Source organism: Eleutherodactylus coqui, chromosome 4, assembly GCF_035609145.1.
Source record: "Eleutherodactylus coqui strain aEleCoq1 chromosome 4, aEleCoq1.hap1, whole genome shotgun sequence".
Lineage (NCBI taxonomy): Eukaryota > Metazoa > Chordata > Amphibia > Anura > Eleutherodactylidae > Eleutherodactylus > Eleutherodactylus coqui.
Genome location: NC_089840.1, coordinates 288225346 through 288238860, shown reverse-complemented (window position 1 = coordinate 288238860; position 13515 = coordinate 288225346). Strand labels below are relative to the sequence as shown.

Genomic DNA, 13515 nt, shown 5'->3' with positions numbered 1-13515 from the left:
GAAGGGGAGGAGTGGAGGGCAGGCGAGGCGGGAGTGTGAGGGGAGGGCAAGTGGGATGGGGGACGAGTGGAACCAGGGCAGTGAGTGGGGGAGAGGTGACGTAGGAAGGAAGGAGGAGTGGAGGGTGAGCAGGATGGGAGGGCTCCTCGCTGTGGACTGTACGGGGGAAGTTCTTGTACTCAGTAGTTTTGGGGTTCATGTGTTTCCATTTCAGGTGGATGAGCGGTTCTTCTGGAACAGACATATGCTGCAGGACATCATCGAGCTTGAGGTGAGAGATGTTGCGGGTCCAGTGAAGTTCATTCAAGTTTACTGTACTTGATGGATGATGCCCGGGTGATGGGTGCCATCCTGGTGGTTCAGGAGGAGGTTATCCAGGGGTTTTGCCATTAGTGATTGATGAGATTTTAGGTTGTCGTCCAGATCCTCAGCGGAAAGGTCTGCAGACTGTCAGGCCTCGTTACCGGTGATGGTTGTCCGTCACAGGTAGGTGTTGAGGTATCGGGGTCGGCTCCGTATTTAACACCAGAAGCTCTTGTTCTGCAGGATGAACAGGGAGAGTTCTGGATCCTGCCCATCATTCAAGGCTTTGTACAAGTTGAGGAACTTGTGGTAAACTATAACGAGTCTTCAGATGATGAGAAGAGCAGCCCTGAGACTCCCCCACAAGAGGCAACCTGCGTGGATGATGTGTACCCTCGATTCCTGGTGGCGCTTATTTCCCGGAGGAGCCGACATCGAGCAGGTAAGTCCCCGGGACACTGGTGAGAGGGCAGACTCTTTAAGGGGTCCGAGCGCGGAGTTGTGTGGCCTGTGCATCGGGTTGGTGTGCGTCACGTTGTTGTGCAGCGTCTGGCCTTACTATCTTGTCTGTTACTCTTCAAATATGGGAATGGCCGCCCTGCGCCGTGGTCTGTGTGCCAGTACCATCTCTCTCTCTCCTTCCTTCTCATCACTTCCTCCGACTCCCCCCCCCACCCAACACTTCCCCAACTGAAAAACCTTTAGTTGCGTTCTTTCCTCAACCCAAAGTCAACAAAGATGCCATTGCTGCCCTCATCAGCTCCCGTCTGGACTGCTGCAACATCCTTTTCTGCGGCCCCCCCCATCCAGCACCTTCCAATCCACCTAATATCCTGATACTGATACCTCCTCACATGTAATCTCCTATGTACAACCTATCTCCTCCCCACCCCCCCCACCCCATACATCTGACCTTATATTACGATACCCCCCCTCACACGTAATCTATATACAACCTGCCCCCCCCACCCCCTATCCTATCTATCCCTGATCTTACATTACTATACCGCCCCCACATGTAATCTCCGCTCCTCACACAATCGCCTCGCAGATTTCTCCCGTGCGTCCCCCATACTCTGGAACTCGCTGCTCCAACACATCAGACTCTGCACCTTCCAAACCATTAGACGGATTCCGACAGCCCTCCTCTTCAGAGACGCTACAACCTCCACCCCTCCCGCGGCCTGCGCTATATGAGCAGCTTCTGCCCTCCCGTCTCCTCCCCTTGTAGACTGTGGCCCCCCGTGGGTCAGTTCCTCTCTCCCTTTTTATCAGTCACTCCTGCAATACTGTCAGTTCTTGTCATTTATGTCCTGAGCCCTTCTCTTGCGTCCGGCGCCCCGGAGTTAATGGCGCGTTAAAGATAAAGCGTGCTAATTGTGTAACGGCAGATGTGATTCTCTTCCAGGCATGCGATATAAACGCCGAGGGGTCGATAAGAATGGGAACGTTGCAAACTACGTAGAGACAGAACAGTTCATCCATGTCCACAACCATACCTTGTCCTTTGTGCAAACCCGCGGCTCGGTGCCCGTCTTCTGGAGCCAGGCGGGGTATCGGTACAATCCCCGGCCTCGCCTCGACAAAGGTAAGCGTGTGTAGCAATGGCTAAGGGCGGTGATGGAGAGCTCCTGCGGGGCGCAACCTACGCCCGTCACCAGTGTCATGTGATCTCTGCTCAGTCCAGACCTGTATGGAGAGTCCAGAAACCACATGACTGCAGTCCTCTTCATCCACACGTCTAGCGCCCCTCGTAACCACTGCACGAGCTGCAGCCACCAATTACATTAATGACTCCTTTTTTTTTTTTTATTTCCACTCCTCACTTGCAAAAAATCTTAAATTTTTTTGTACGTTTATTATTTTTCCGTCACTGTAGCTGTTTTTTGTGGGCCGAGTTGTATTTTCAATTGGTACTATTAACCCTTTCCAATCCACTGTCTGACGTCTAAAGAAATTCTGATTGAGGGCTGTACAGCTTCCGTTGTCGGAAGTCGTCCGGCAGGGTATTCTTACTGTACATTACTGGCCGCTCTGTTGTCGGGGGGCCTCTCCAGCATGTCCAATACCGCATGTGCTGACTCTAGCCAGTAGGTGGCACCATTGTATAATGGCAGAAAGAGAAAACCCCCCCCTAGGAAACCCTGAATCCAAAATTGGATTGCAAAGGGTTAATGTACCATCAACATTTTTAAATGTTCTTCAGTACATTATAAATGGAGTGAAATGGGGGAAGCCCCCCCACACCCTACAAAATTCTGCTATCTTTGAGGCGTACACGCTGTGGCAAGAATGACCTGTAACTTTAATCTACGGGTCAGCACAATTTTATAATATTAATTTTTTTTTTTGACTACTTTGGAAATTTTTTTTAATTTTTTTTAAAGATTTTATTTTCTGTCGCCGTCTTCTAACAGCCATAACGTTTTTTGTCTTTCCGCTGACATAGTTGTGTGAGGGCTCGTATTTTGCAGAACCTCCTGTAGTTTGTATTCAGTATTGCTTTGGAGTCTATAAAAGTTTTTGATTGCTTTTTATAATTTTTTTTTTTTTTTCCGGTGACTCGTGATCTCTTGCAGGGGAGGTTGAGACCAACCTGTATTTCTGCCTACACTTCAACAAGGAGCTGGAGTACTACAAGAAGCAGGTGGGTGCTGAGGTGACCGCCCGTTGGCGCTGTCTGTTTCCGTTGCGTTCCCACTTGACGACGCCTCTTATATGGCCCTGCAGGTCCTCGTTAACCTGGTGGATCAGACCGGCCGCGAGAAGATCATCGGCGACGCTTATATGAAGCAGGTGCTGATGTTCAACTGCCCCAACCTCACCTACGTGACCTTCGACTTTCACGAGCACTGGTAACGTATCCGACGAGCCTCTCGCTTGAGATCCATGGGGTCATCCCCTTTATAAATGGTCCCCAATAATTCATCACAGCGCCCTCCAGCAGGATGTGGCAGCCACTAGTGACCAGCTGTCATGTCTGGAACTTCTGGTCTTGTGTAGTCCTACCAACCCCCCATGCTTCATGGTGACATCCAACGCCACTCTTCTTCGGTGACCTCTTGGGGTCTTTCCCGGCACAAACATAATCAGCAGCATCTATATGGAGACCTCGGCCGCCTCTGCTTTTGTGACTGTTTGTTGCTCTCCTCCATTATGACTGTTGGCATTCATGAATCGTACTTGCATGTGATGGAGGACACAAACCTTCAGGGCTTGTGGGACTTATTGGCTGGACCTTGATGTTCTGTATGGTGTAGCCTTTAGAAACATTCATTGTAAACTTTCCCCCCCCCCCCCCCCCCTCCTCTTATTGAACGCCCCATTGCGGCAGTCGGGGGATGAAGTTTGAGAACGTACAGACTCTGACAGACGCCATCAGCGACATCATCATGGACATGAAGTGGTGCTGGTGAGTAGCGGCAGATGTGATGCCGGCGGAGGGGGATAACAGAGCTGACTGCTTACACTATGGTCTATCTCGGAAGGGTGGATCAGGCGGGCGTCATCTGCAAACAGGAAGGGATCTTCAGGGTAAACTGCATGGACTGTCTGGACAGGACCAACGTGGTGCAAGCTGCCATTGCCCGAGTGGTGATGGAGCAGCAGGTAAGGTTCTCTGACCGTGCCCCTCAACCGTCAGACCACCAGTAAGGGGCGGCTTTTCTCCACTTCTGATGGACAGTGAGGGGATGATGTGTTTTTGGTTTTTTTACAGCTTAAAAAGCTTGGCGTGATGCCACCAGAGCAGCCCCTACCGATGAAATGCTACAGGCTATACCAGATGATGTGGGCAAATAACGGTGATGCCATCAGCAGGCAGTATGCCGGGACAGCAGCGTTAAAGGTATAGTGCTACCATTTTTATCCCTCTTCCATGTGTTTCAGTCCAGAGAGGTGTTGAGCTCTGTGCCTACTTCACTGGTGACGCCTTCCCTTCCGGAGTGTGATGGTGCCCGCTTCCTAGAGAGAGATCAGTCACGAGGGTTATCTCTTGGCTGCTGTACATAACTTGTATCACATGCGCTGCCCCTTCTCCCCCGTTATCACATAACTGCTGTCCCGCTGAAGTTCCCGCTTGTTACCCTGCCCCATCCCAGTGGTCAAATCCGGTGTACTTGACTGCCCTATTTTGTCGTCTCATGGTGTCTTTTCTTTGTGCCAATAGGGGGACTTCACACGAACTGGCGAAAGAAAGCTGGCCGGCGTGATGAAAGATGGCGTAAACTCTGCAAATCGCTACTACATTAACCGGTTTAAGGATGCCTACCGGCAGGCGGTGATTGGTATGGGAGTCATGCGCAAGATGTCATGTGTTTGATTGTCATGTTAGCCGAGCCTTGCATGATTTCCAAATTAGAAAGTATTACTTCACTGTGAGAGCTGTAATTTTATTAAGCCTTTCATATAAGGCCCCTCGTGGGTGGGATTGTGTTGGGGAGGTGTGTCTGACCTTCATTAGCAAGGTGTAGTTGGCAGGATGTGTGGCCACTCCTCATGGGTGGGCTTGTGTTGGCTGGGTGTGGTTGCTCCTTGTTGGCCTGGATTGTGTTGGGAGGTGTGGCCACTCCTCACGGGTGGGTTTGTGTTGGCCAGGTGTGGTTTCCCTTTGTAGGCTGGATTGTGTTGGGAGGTGTGGCTGCCCCTTGTGGTGGATGTGTGGCCACTCCTCATGGGTGGAGTTGTGTTGGCAGGGTGTGGTTGCCCCTTGTGGGTAGGATTGTAAGGGAGGTATGGTTGTGTTAGGTGTGGCTGCTCCTTGTGGGCGGGTTATGGTTGCCTTTCCTGGGAACTTGTGTTACAGAAGAGTGGCCCCGCCTTATGGACAGAGTTGTTGTGGGGGTGCTACTCCTCGTGGCAGAGGTTGTGTTGGCGTAAAGACTGCCGGTGATTGCCATGTTGTATTTCTTCTTGCAGACCTCATGCAAGGCGTCCCAGTAACGGAAGATCTATACTCCATCTTCACAAAAGAGAAGGAGCACGAAGCTTTACATCGGCAGAGCCAGAGGAACCACCAGGAGTTGATCAGCCAACTCCTCCAGAACTACATGCAGATGCTGCTTCCAGATGATGAGAAGTTTCATGGAGGATGGGCCCTTATAGATTGTGACCCCAGGTCTCTGAGCATTGTTTTATGTGATCCCTAGGACGGTCATTATGATTGAAGTCACATGACCTCAACAATTGCTGTTCTTTCCAAATAACCACAACGACTCCTATGGTGGAAATGAGATATTGGTTTGCCAGCTGCCCCCCATAACACCCCACCTGACCTCTGTTGTGTTATACAGGATTGTCGAACCCTCTGGGGCATCGGGTGGGATTATATTTGGTTGACTGTCTTGTGTAACACGTCGTCTTGCTCTCTCGTAGCCTCATTGATGCGACACACAAAGATGTTGATGTGCTGCTGCTGCTCTCCAACAGTGCTTACTATGTGGCTTAGTAAGTGACCCCCCTCTGTTGTCTCTGACCTCGTCCTTCATTATGGATGCTCAGTGCTGACGTTGTTTATCTTCTCTTCCAGCTACGATGATGAGGTCGATAAAGTGAATCAGTACCAGCGCTTGAGTCTGGAAGACCTGGACAAGATTGAAATTGGTGAGGCGCCAAGAGCAGTACGGTGTGGTTGTCCTCTTAACTCCAATAGAGGGACCATAGATTTGGGCTGGGCCTAAAAGAAGGAAGTTTGGTGTATTTTGTTTTTTCCTCTTGCTTCATTTATAGGTCATTATTTGTTGAGGTGAGCTCTGAACGTTATTGATTCCAGCCCGCTCCGCTCTACTTGTATTATACATTGACATGCCAAAAGTCATGGGATGGGCAATGCATATTGTGTAGGATCCATCTAGACTGGTGAAGTGCAGCATTGATTTCACAAGTGGTTGGAAGACGTCTGGAGGGGATGTTCAGCCATCTGGATAGTCACCCACAGCTCCGGGGTATTTGTAGCTGTAGGATCTCAGGTGTGAATGGACCTCTCTATCACAACCCATAAATGCTAGATTGGGCTCATGTTTGGCAAACGTGCAGCCCGACCATTCATAGAAACTCTCCAGGATGCTCCTCCAACCAATTATGGACAACTTGGGCCTGAAAGCAGGGTGCACTATCATGCTGGAATGTCAATCATGGGGGACCAAGCAGTGAAATATTGCGTGCACCGGTCAATATGTGTTTAGACGAACCAGTGGACCCAACACCAATATGGAGGAACCACGGGTGCCTTGTTGACAACTGGGGTCTGTGTCACATCAGCCTGAAATAATTGATACCGTGACTCATCAGCCCACAAGCTGCATGTTGCCAGTCCTCTAGGGTCCCGTTGGCATCTTCACGAGACCAGGTGAGGTGTTGGGTCCGGTGTCGTGGTGATAACAGAAGCGCTCTGGTGGTCTTCTATTTCCATATCCCATGGAAGCTAAAGAACGCTGCGCTGACCTGCGGGATCTACATGCGGGTCTCCTGCACTGAATGTGGATGTGACTTCTGCTGGAGTCTTTTGTGTGTTTGCATTGAATTCTGGCCAGGTGCGGCCGCGATCATTAAGCCCCCGTGGGCGGCTCCTGCGGGTTGTAATGCCTTCTATGACAATGGATGAATGTTTACTGCCCGCACAACTTCAGAAATGGAACATCCCAGCCGTCTGGCGCCCACGATCGTACCTCAGTGGAACTCTGATAATTCCCGTTGCCTTCCCGTGACACGCCGGCTGGTGGTCAAGCTCCCTCACAACTTATAAAGGTGTGACTGTTTCCAGTGTCGGGGGTGAGGCAATAGCACTTCATTGTTTACATCCCAGGACTCTTGGCATGGCCGTGTATAATCCCTTCTGCTTCCTCTTGTTTGGGAGGTGCCGTGTGTTGGGCATCGGGACTGGTGACCCCTAAAGCTGCCGCCTTGTTTTGTGTTATAACAAGTTCTTGTCCCTCAGGTCCTGAACCTACGTTTTTTGGGAAGCCCAAGTTCTCGTGTATGCGTCTGCACTACAAGTACAAGGGGAATGTTGGCTACTTCCACACGCTTCGGGCTGTGACTCGGACCCCTGATGAGGATGGGAAAGGTAAAATGGGGAAGTTGGTGGGTAGGCCTTCAATAGTTTACAACTGGACAATCCCTTTAACTCAGAATAGGTCATCAATAATTGATTGTCATAGTGGTAGTCCCCCACCAATCGGCTAATATCGGACCAGCTGTTAGTACGGATGGAAGCAGATGGCTCCGTACATGTTACAGTGGCCCGGGTTGGTATAGCATTGGATTCATTGGCAGTTATGTCTGCAATTACCAGCCCAGACTGCTGCAGTGGGAATGGGGCCGTCCACTGCTAGCCTGACTGAAATGTGACCTGATCGCAGGAGGTCCTGAGTGGTGGGTTCCTGTCCATCAATTATTGGTTAGGATAATTTCTTACAATTTTTGTTTTCCCCCCGATATTAACCCCTTCACCCAAAAGGACATACATGTATGTTCTCTGGGTGGGAAGTTTGCTCCAGGTCCTGCTCCATCCAATCGTGTTCCATTCCTGGCAGGTGCCGGCTGTCTTATGGTATTGCATTATACTGTGTGAGGGATCAAATGATCACAAGTTCAAGTCACCTCAGGGGACAAAAAAATGAATAGAAATCGCAGATTATCCTCTAAAAAAGTGTCCTCTGACAACCCTATCGGCAAATAGATGTTATGGTGGTCAGAACATGGCGACCAAAAATTATATGAATATAAAAAATACGCGGCCTGTTCTATTTTTGTGCATATAGCGCAGGAACATGGAACATGGCCCATAAAGTAATTTAATGTAGTTGTCCAGTGAAATTAATGAAAGTATCTTTGCGTTTTTTTTGCACATGCGCGCACACACACACACACAATTCAGTTGAAACGCGCACCGGCGCGCTCAAAAACAACGCGCAATCCACGTGTAAATGCACTCGTGCCCGTGTGATACTAGATGAACAGCACTTTAAAGCATAAACCTAGGCACAATGGGGCAGAATTACCAATGCTGTCTAATAATTCTAACACTATCAGTTGGGAACTCGCACTCTCAAACTTGCGTTTTCCTCGCAAGACGCATTGTACTCGGAGCTGAAATCACATCTCTGCAACATGCATGCGAAAAATCACACGTTTGTTTAAATAGGAAAAAATGAGAAATTGCATAAATATCGCATCTAAACACAAACTTTTTTTTTTTAGGGGGGGGGGGGGCTACTGTAGAAAATAGTGGGCGATTGTGAAACAGAACATGCAGCAACTTTTCAAACTTCAAGCTCAGACAAAAGAATTTTGTGAAAGTGATGCGTTCTTTTCACGCGCCGTATCTAACCATAGAACGCACCCACAGACCGTCTTACACCTCATTTCTACTGGTGGTTTTTCACCACGTTTATATGCTTGCATTGCACGGCCGCGTAATACATGGTAAATGGTACAGCCGTGGATATGAGGCCTGAAAGTGGGTCAGGTTGAGCAGTGGCTCCTGCTAGATGATAAATCTGGCGTATCTTCAGACTGTCTGACTTTATACCACCTGCTAGTTGCCTCAGTTTATGCCAAAATTTGGCACAATTTTTGGTGCATGAAATGTTGCAGTCAGTCCGGCCGCTCCGTCAGACGAGCTTCAAAAGTGTCTGAAAACACATGATAAACGTCATGCCAACCACGGAGAACAGCTTTTTTTCCGGTGTAATTTGTGCTAGAAACCAGCATGTTTCAAAAAGTAAATCCCCCCCCAATATTTCCCCCTAGTGTGTCGAACCAAAAGGGGGGAAGGAGTTGTTGGAAAGGGGGCAGAGCATGACACTAATCACCTTCGGCCAGCCCTAAGCTCCAGACCGCGACTTTGTGCCTTCACATCGGACGTGTAAGGAGAACAGGAGTGACGTATCATGTCTGACCCCTTGTCTCTACCTGGAGGTGGCGCTCACGCTCTGCTCTGACTTGCAGATACGCTGTTGTGCATCGCTGAGATGTTGCGGATTACAAAAGAAGCACTTGGGTCGGACGTTCCTATCATCGAGAAGAAGCTGGAGAGGTGAGCATGTTGTGCCGTCTGATGACTTTGTTTCTGTTTGACTTTCATTCTTTACCAAAGACCAACCGCGTTACTGACTGTTCGAAACGTTTCAGGAAAAGCAGCAAGCCTCACGAGGAAATCATGGGGATCCGTTCCAGAGGGCCGAAGCTGGGGATCAACAGCGCCGGCCTCGCTCAGAGCAAGAACTTCCTGATGAGTAAATTCTCCTCCCTCAACCAGAAAGTGAAACAAACCAACATCGGCGGCTTACGGAGGTTTGGGACCTTTAACAAGGCGGAAGTGAAATGCTTCTTGAAACCCAACCTGCAGGTCAGTCTGTGGAAGTCCGATAGCAGTCTCGAAAACTCTGGCACAGATATCAAAGGTCACCTGGAATCTGACTTGGACCTGTCTTCAGACAGTGACTCTTTCCATTCCGATGACTACATTCCCAAGTCTGATGATGAGGGGCAAGTCACAGGCTCCTTGGAGAACATTGGTCAAGTAGACTATGTCCTCCCCAGTTGTGGGATCATCGCCGCCGTCCCTCGGCTGGGGAGCCGCTCCCAGTCCGTCAGCAGTGCTGAGATCAATCTTCACATTCCTTCTGAGATCCAAGTCACCAAGTGTGAGGCCTCCCCAGAAGATAACGTTCTCGTAGATTTCGGGACCCCTATTGATGCCTACTGTCATCAGTTTGTTCAAGATGCACAAACCAAACACGACCTTCAAAAGGGGGATGAGAAAGAGAAGACGGACACTCTCACCCACAGCAATAATTCTGGGCATAGTTCACCCGCCATCAAGGACCCTGAAGCTGATCTACTGAATCGCCCATCTCAGCTCGAAGTGTCCGTCAATGACCCCATTCAACATACATTAGCCGTAGAACCGGCTCCCGCAACATTATCTGGACGGTCGAGTCCCGGCTCCGGTTCTGCCGCCTCTCCAGCCGATAGCAGCAGCAGTCGAGTAGTGTCTCCCTTCGCCAAGATCCGTAGTTCAGTAGTCCAGGTGGCGAATATAACTCATGCTGGATTGGCGCAAGGGATCAACTTTGCTGTGGCAAAAGTACAAAAGTCTCCAGAGCCCGAGACCGCTGTGGTCACTCAGAAAAATGACTTTAAGGAAATGTTCACCCAGTGTCAAACACGCATCATCCAGATCTGAGAGACGAGACGACTGCGCCGGAGTGCTCCCTGTGGTACTGCGCGCAACAGATACGAGACGACTGCGCCGGAGTCCTCCCCATAGCACAGCAGATATGAGACAGACCAGGCTGGAGTCCTCCCCATAGCACTGCGCGCAGCAGATATGAGACAGACCAGGCCAGAGTCCTCCCCATAGCACTGCGCGCAGCAGATATGAGACGGACCACGCCGGCGTCCTCCCCCACAGCACAGTGCGCAACGATGGGAATGTTTACAGGTTTTAATTTTTTTTTGTTTTTTTTTTAAAGATCTCTATTTTTCCAGGCAGAATCTGCCATTTTAGTGGATTACTTTTACTTGTTTTTGTCTTTTTTTTTGTTGCTGCTGCAATATTATTTATTTTTGCCCTTACACTGTATGGACGCGGCTGCCTGATACGGACGTTTTAATTTGCACAGTCTTCCCTTCTTTTTGCCTTAAAGTATTACATTCCTTTTAAGAAGAACCCCCTACTCCACGGATCCCTCACACCCGGGTTTCGGAATGACTCTACACTGGAACGACCTGCAGTACCAGGACCGCCGCTCCCGCTAGCTGTGTGGTAGTGCAGGCCTGCCGGCAGACATGTGATGCCCCTTCATGTATAGACGTGTGTATATTGTGGCGTGCTCGGTGCTTCCGTTGTGTATTTATTAACGTGTTGCCTTCGAGGGCCGTGTACGGTTTTTGTAGTGTTTTAAAAGAATATGAAGATGTCTAAGAGAAGGGACTTATTTTAATAAAAAAATTGAAAAGCCGTTTCAGTTTCTCGGGTCGGTGTCTTCTTCCTCAGGACATCATGTAGTAGACAGGCTGCAGCAGAGCGTAGAGCAAGACACGTGGGAGTCAATACTCTGCAGCGGGGCCTACAGCCGTGGCAGACTATCAACCATCTTGTACATATAATACTTTTTAATGTAACACAAATACATGATATAGCGAGCTTTTGAACCAACGCAGGAGTCTGCTTCAGGCTAGAATGAAATGGATCCAAAGAGGCATGCATATTTATACACACATACTTATGACAAGGCGCAGACATGGATGTGGTTAATTTGCACTTAAGAGAATACCATCACAAAAATACAAACCCCCTAAAATAGTCGCTGATGTGAGTAAAGGTTTTATGGTCCCTGAATTAGTGGTTTGGGGTCTTCCCCTTCCTTTCCTCCTCCAGTGTAAATTAACCACATCCATGTCTGCGCCTTGTCATAAGTATGTGTGTATAAATATGCATGCCTCTTCGGGTCTATTTCATTTAAGCCTGAAGAAGTACCCTGCGTTGGTTCAGAAGCTCGCCGTAACATCATGTATTTTTGTTAGCCAGTAAAAGGTCTCATACCTACAAGATTATTTGGTTTCTCTTGCTGGGAACAATCACACTTTACTGCCGACACCGGCCAAAACGTTTTTCATTATGGTTACTGAAGTACAATAGGTTTTTACTAAAGATGAGCGAGCGTACTTGCTAAGGCAAACTACTCCCCTGCCGCTCTCAAAAGATTTGGGGAGGGGGGAGATCTCTCTCTTCCCCCCCCCCCCACAACTCACCGCTCATCAGTCAGGATTTGGCCCGGAAGATGATATCCGGCATGTCTGGGCGAAGTGCAGAAGTCTTGAGGGGGAAGTTGGGGGGGGGGGGGAGTCAACAGCGTGGAAGCGTGACTAAACTTGATGTATTTGTCCACTGAGGATTGGCACCGATTAGCAGTTTGCTTGGCCCGCTTTTGGAGCAGACTGAGCCAGAAGCAGATTCATCTACATTGCAGCACCTTGGATTGGTACTGCATTAAGCCCAATGAGAGCTGTGCCTGCAGTACCAACTCGGCCCACTGCAATGTGGACAGCACTGCCTGTCCTGATGGCTGACTGGGCAAACCGTTAATCAGTGGGAATCTCAAGTGCCTGGCTGTCACCAATCCAATACTAAAGTCCTGGAAACCCCTCTTAGGGTTAGTGGGGTGCCGCATGGGCTGTAAGGCAAATGTGAGAAGTAATTTTTAAGATGTCCTTTACATGACTTGAGGCTGCAACATCTAGAGGTTCTGACCATAAGTTGCCCCCATTGTGTACCCAGTGCGGTCGTCTTCTATCCAGCCATCAGTGCGGATGGCGCCTCTATGAAATTCTAGGTTCTATACGCCGAACAGAAGGACAAAGTGCTTCCTGACTAATGACCGCTACCGGGCTCCTCCTCAAATCCGTTTTCAGTACTTGTGCTGGAATCCCACAGCGTAGTGGGAAGGAAGCGTAAGGTCTCACGCTGGGTGGAATTAGTCCATGCGGACATTTCTCATCACAATATTATCCCTTTTGGGGCGTGAATTCTGCATCTGGTAAAATCCGCAAGTCTTTGCTCCAAAATCGCAAGCTTAAATTCTGCAGCGGAATTAGTGACTTCTTGTGGAATTGTTACTAAAATCTAACATCCAGGAGATGGAATTCCGCAATTACAGTCTGAAGTTCTGCAGTTCTCCACAAGGGGGCTGCATCCTGCGGACAAGTCTGTCCCATGGGAAGGGTCCCTTAAGGTACTTTTACAGGGAGCTGTTACTGGTGGCTGTTTGGATGCTGCGGTCAAAGCTAACTGCTGCAAACAGCCATCAGGCTGAGAGGCGAGACTCTTACACCCCCCCCCCCCCCCCCCCCTTTCCTTCTCAAAAGCTTAATTAGGAGAGCGTGGCACCCCGGAGCTGAAGGCTCCCAGCACACACGTGTAGATTTCCATCAATTCCACAGTAACATCAAAAATCACTAAGTACTGCAGTACCGAAGTATTACAGTATATAGTGCGAGTGATAAGCACATGACAAGTTTACATAAAAGCATTAAAAAAAATCCCTAAGTTTGGCATCACCATAATTGTACTGACTCCTAGAATAAAGTTTGCGTCATTTTTAATGCTGTTAAACCTAAACCGACCAAAATGGCAACAACATGTTACTTCTTCCCCACTTGAGAAAGTTTTCTGTATATTTATACGGTACCATTAAAAAAAACCAA

The 13515-nt window shown here is 49.1% G+C and overlaps 1 protein-coding gene across 2 annotated transcripts in view; it reads left to right on the top strand.

The window, feature by feature from the left end:
* Positions 1-11270, top strand: part of INPP5F (inositol polyphosphate-5-phosphatase F) — a 34262-nt gene extending 22992 nt beyond the window's left edge. The window contains exons 6-21 of one of the 2 annotated variants that reach the window (XR_010792649.1): positions 215-271; positions 547-745; positions 1712-1891; positions 2883-2950; positions 3034-3158; positions 3638-3715; positions 3792-3912; positions 4022-4150; positions 4472-4589; positions 5221-5419; positions 5677-5748; positions 5831-5904; positions 7238-7366; positions 9253-9340; positions 9436-10600; positions 10651-11270. Coding sequence is in view for 1 of the 2 variants with exons in the window: in XM_066601359.1 (XP_066457456.1) it covers positions 215-271; positions 547-745; positions 1712-1891; positions 2883-2950; positions 3034-3158; positions 3638-3715; positions 3792-3912; positions 4022-4150; positions 4472-4589; positions 5221-5419; positions 5677-5748; positions 5831-5904; positions 7238-7366; positions 9253-9340; positions 9436-10492 (2694 nt within the window). In the remaining variant the exon portion in view is untranslated. Of the gene's footprint in view, positions 1-214; positions 272-546; positions 746-1711; positions 1892-2882; positions 2951-3033; positions 3159-3637; positions 3716-3791; positions 3913-4021; positions 4151-4471; positions 4590-5220; positions 5420-5676; positions 5749-5830; positions 5905-7237; positions 7367-9252; positions 9341-9435 lie in introns of both variants that reach the window. The other variant, XM_066601359.1, reaches the window with a different exon arrangement.
* Positions 11271-13515: the final 2245 nt, after the last annotated feature.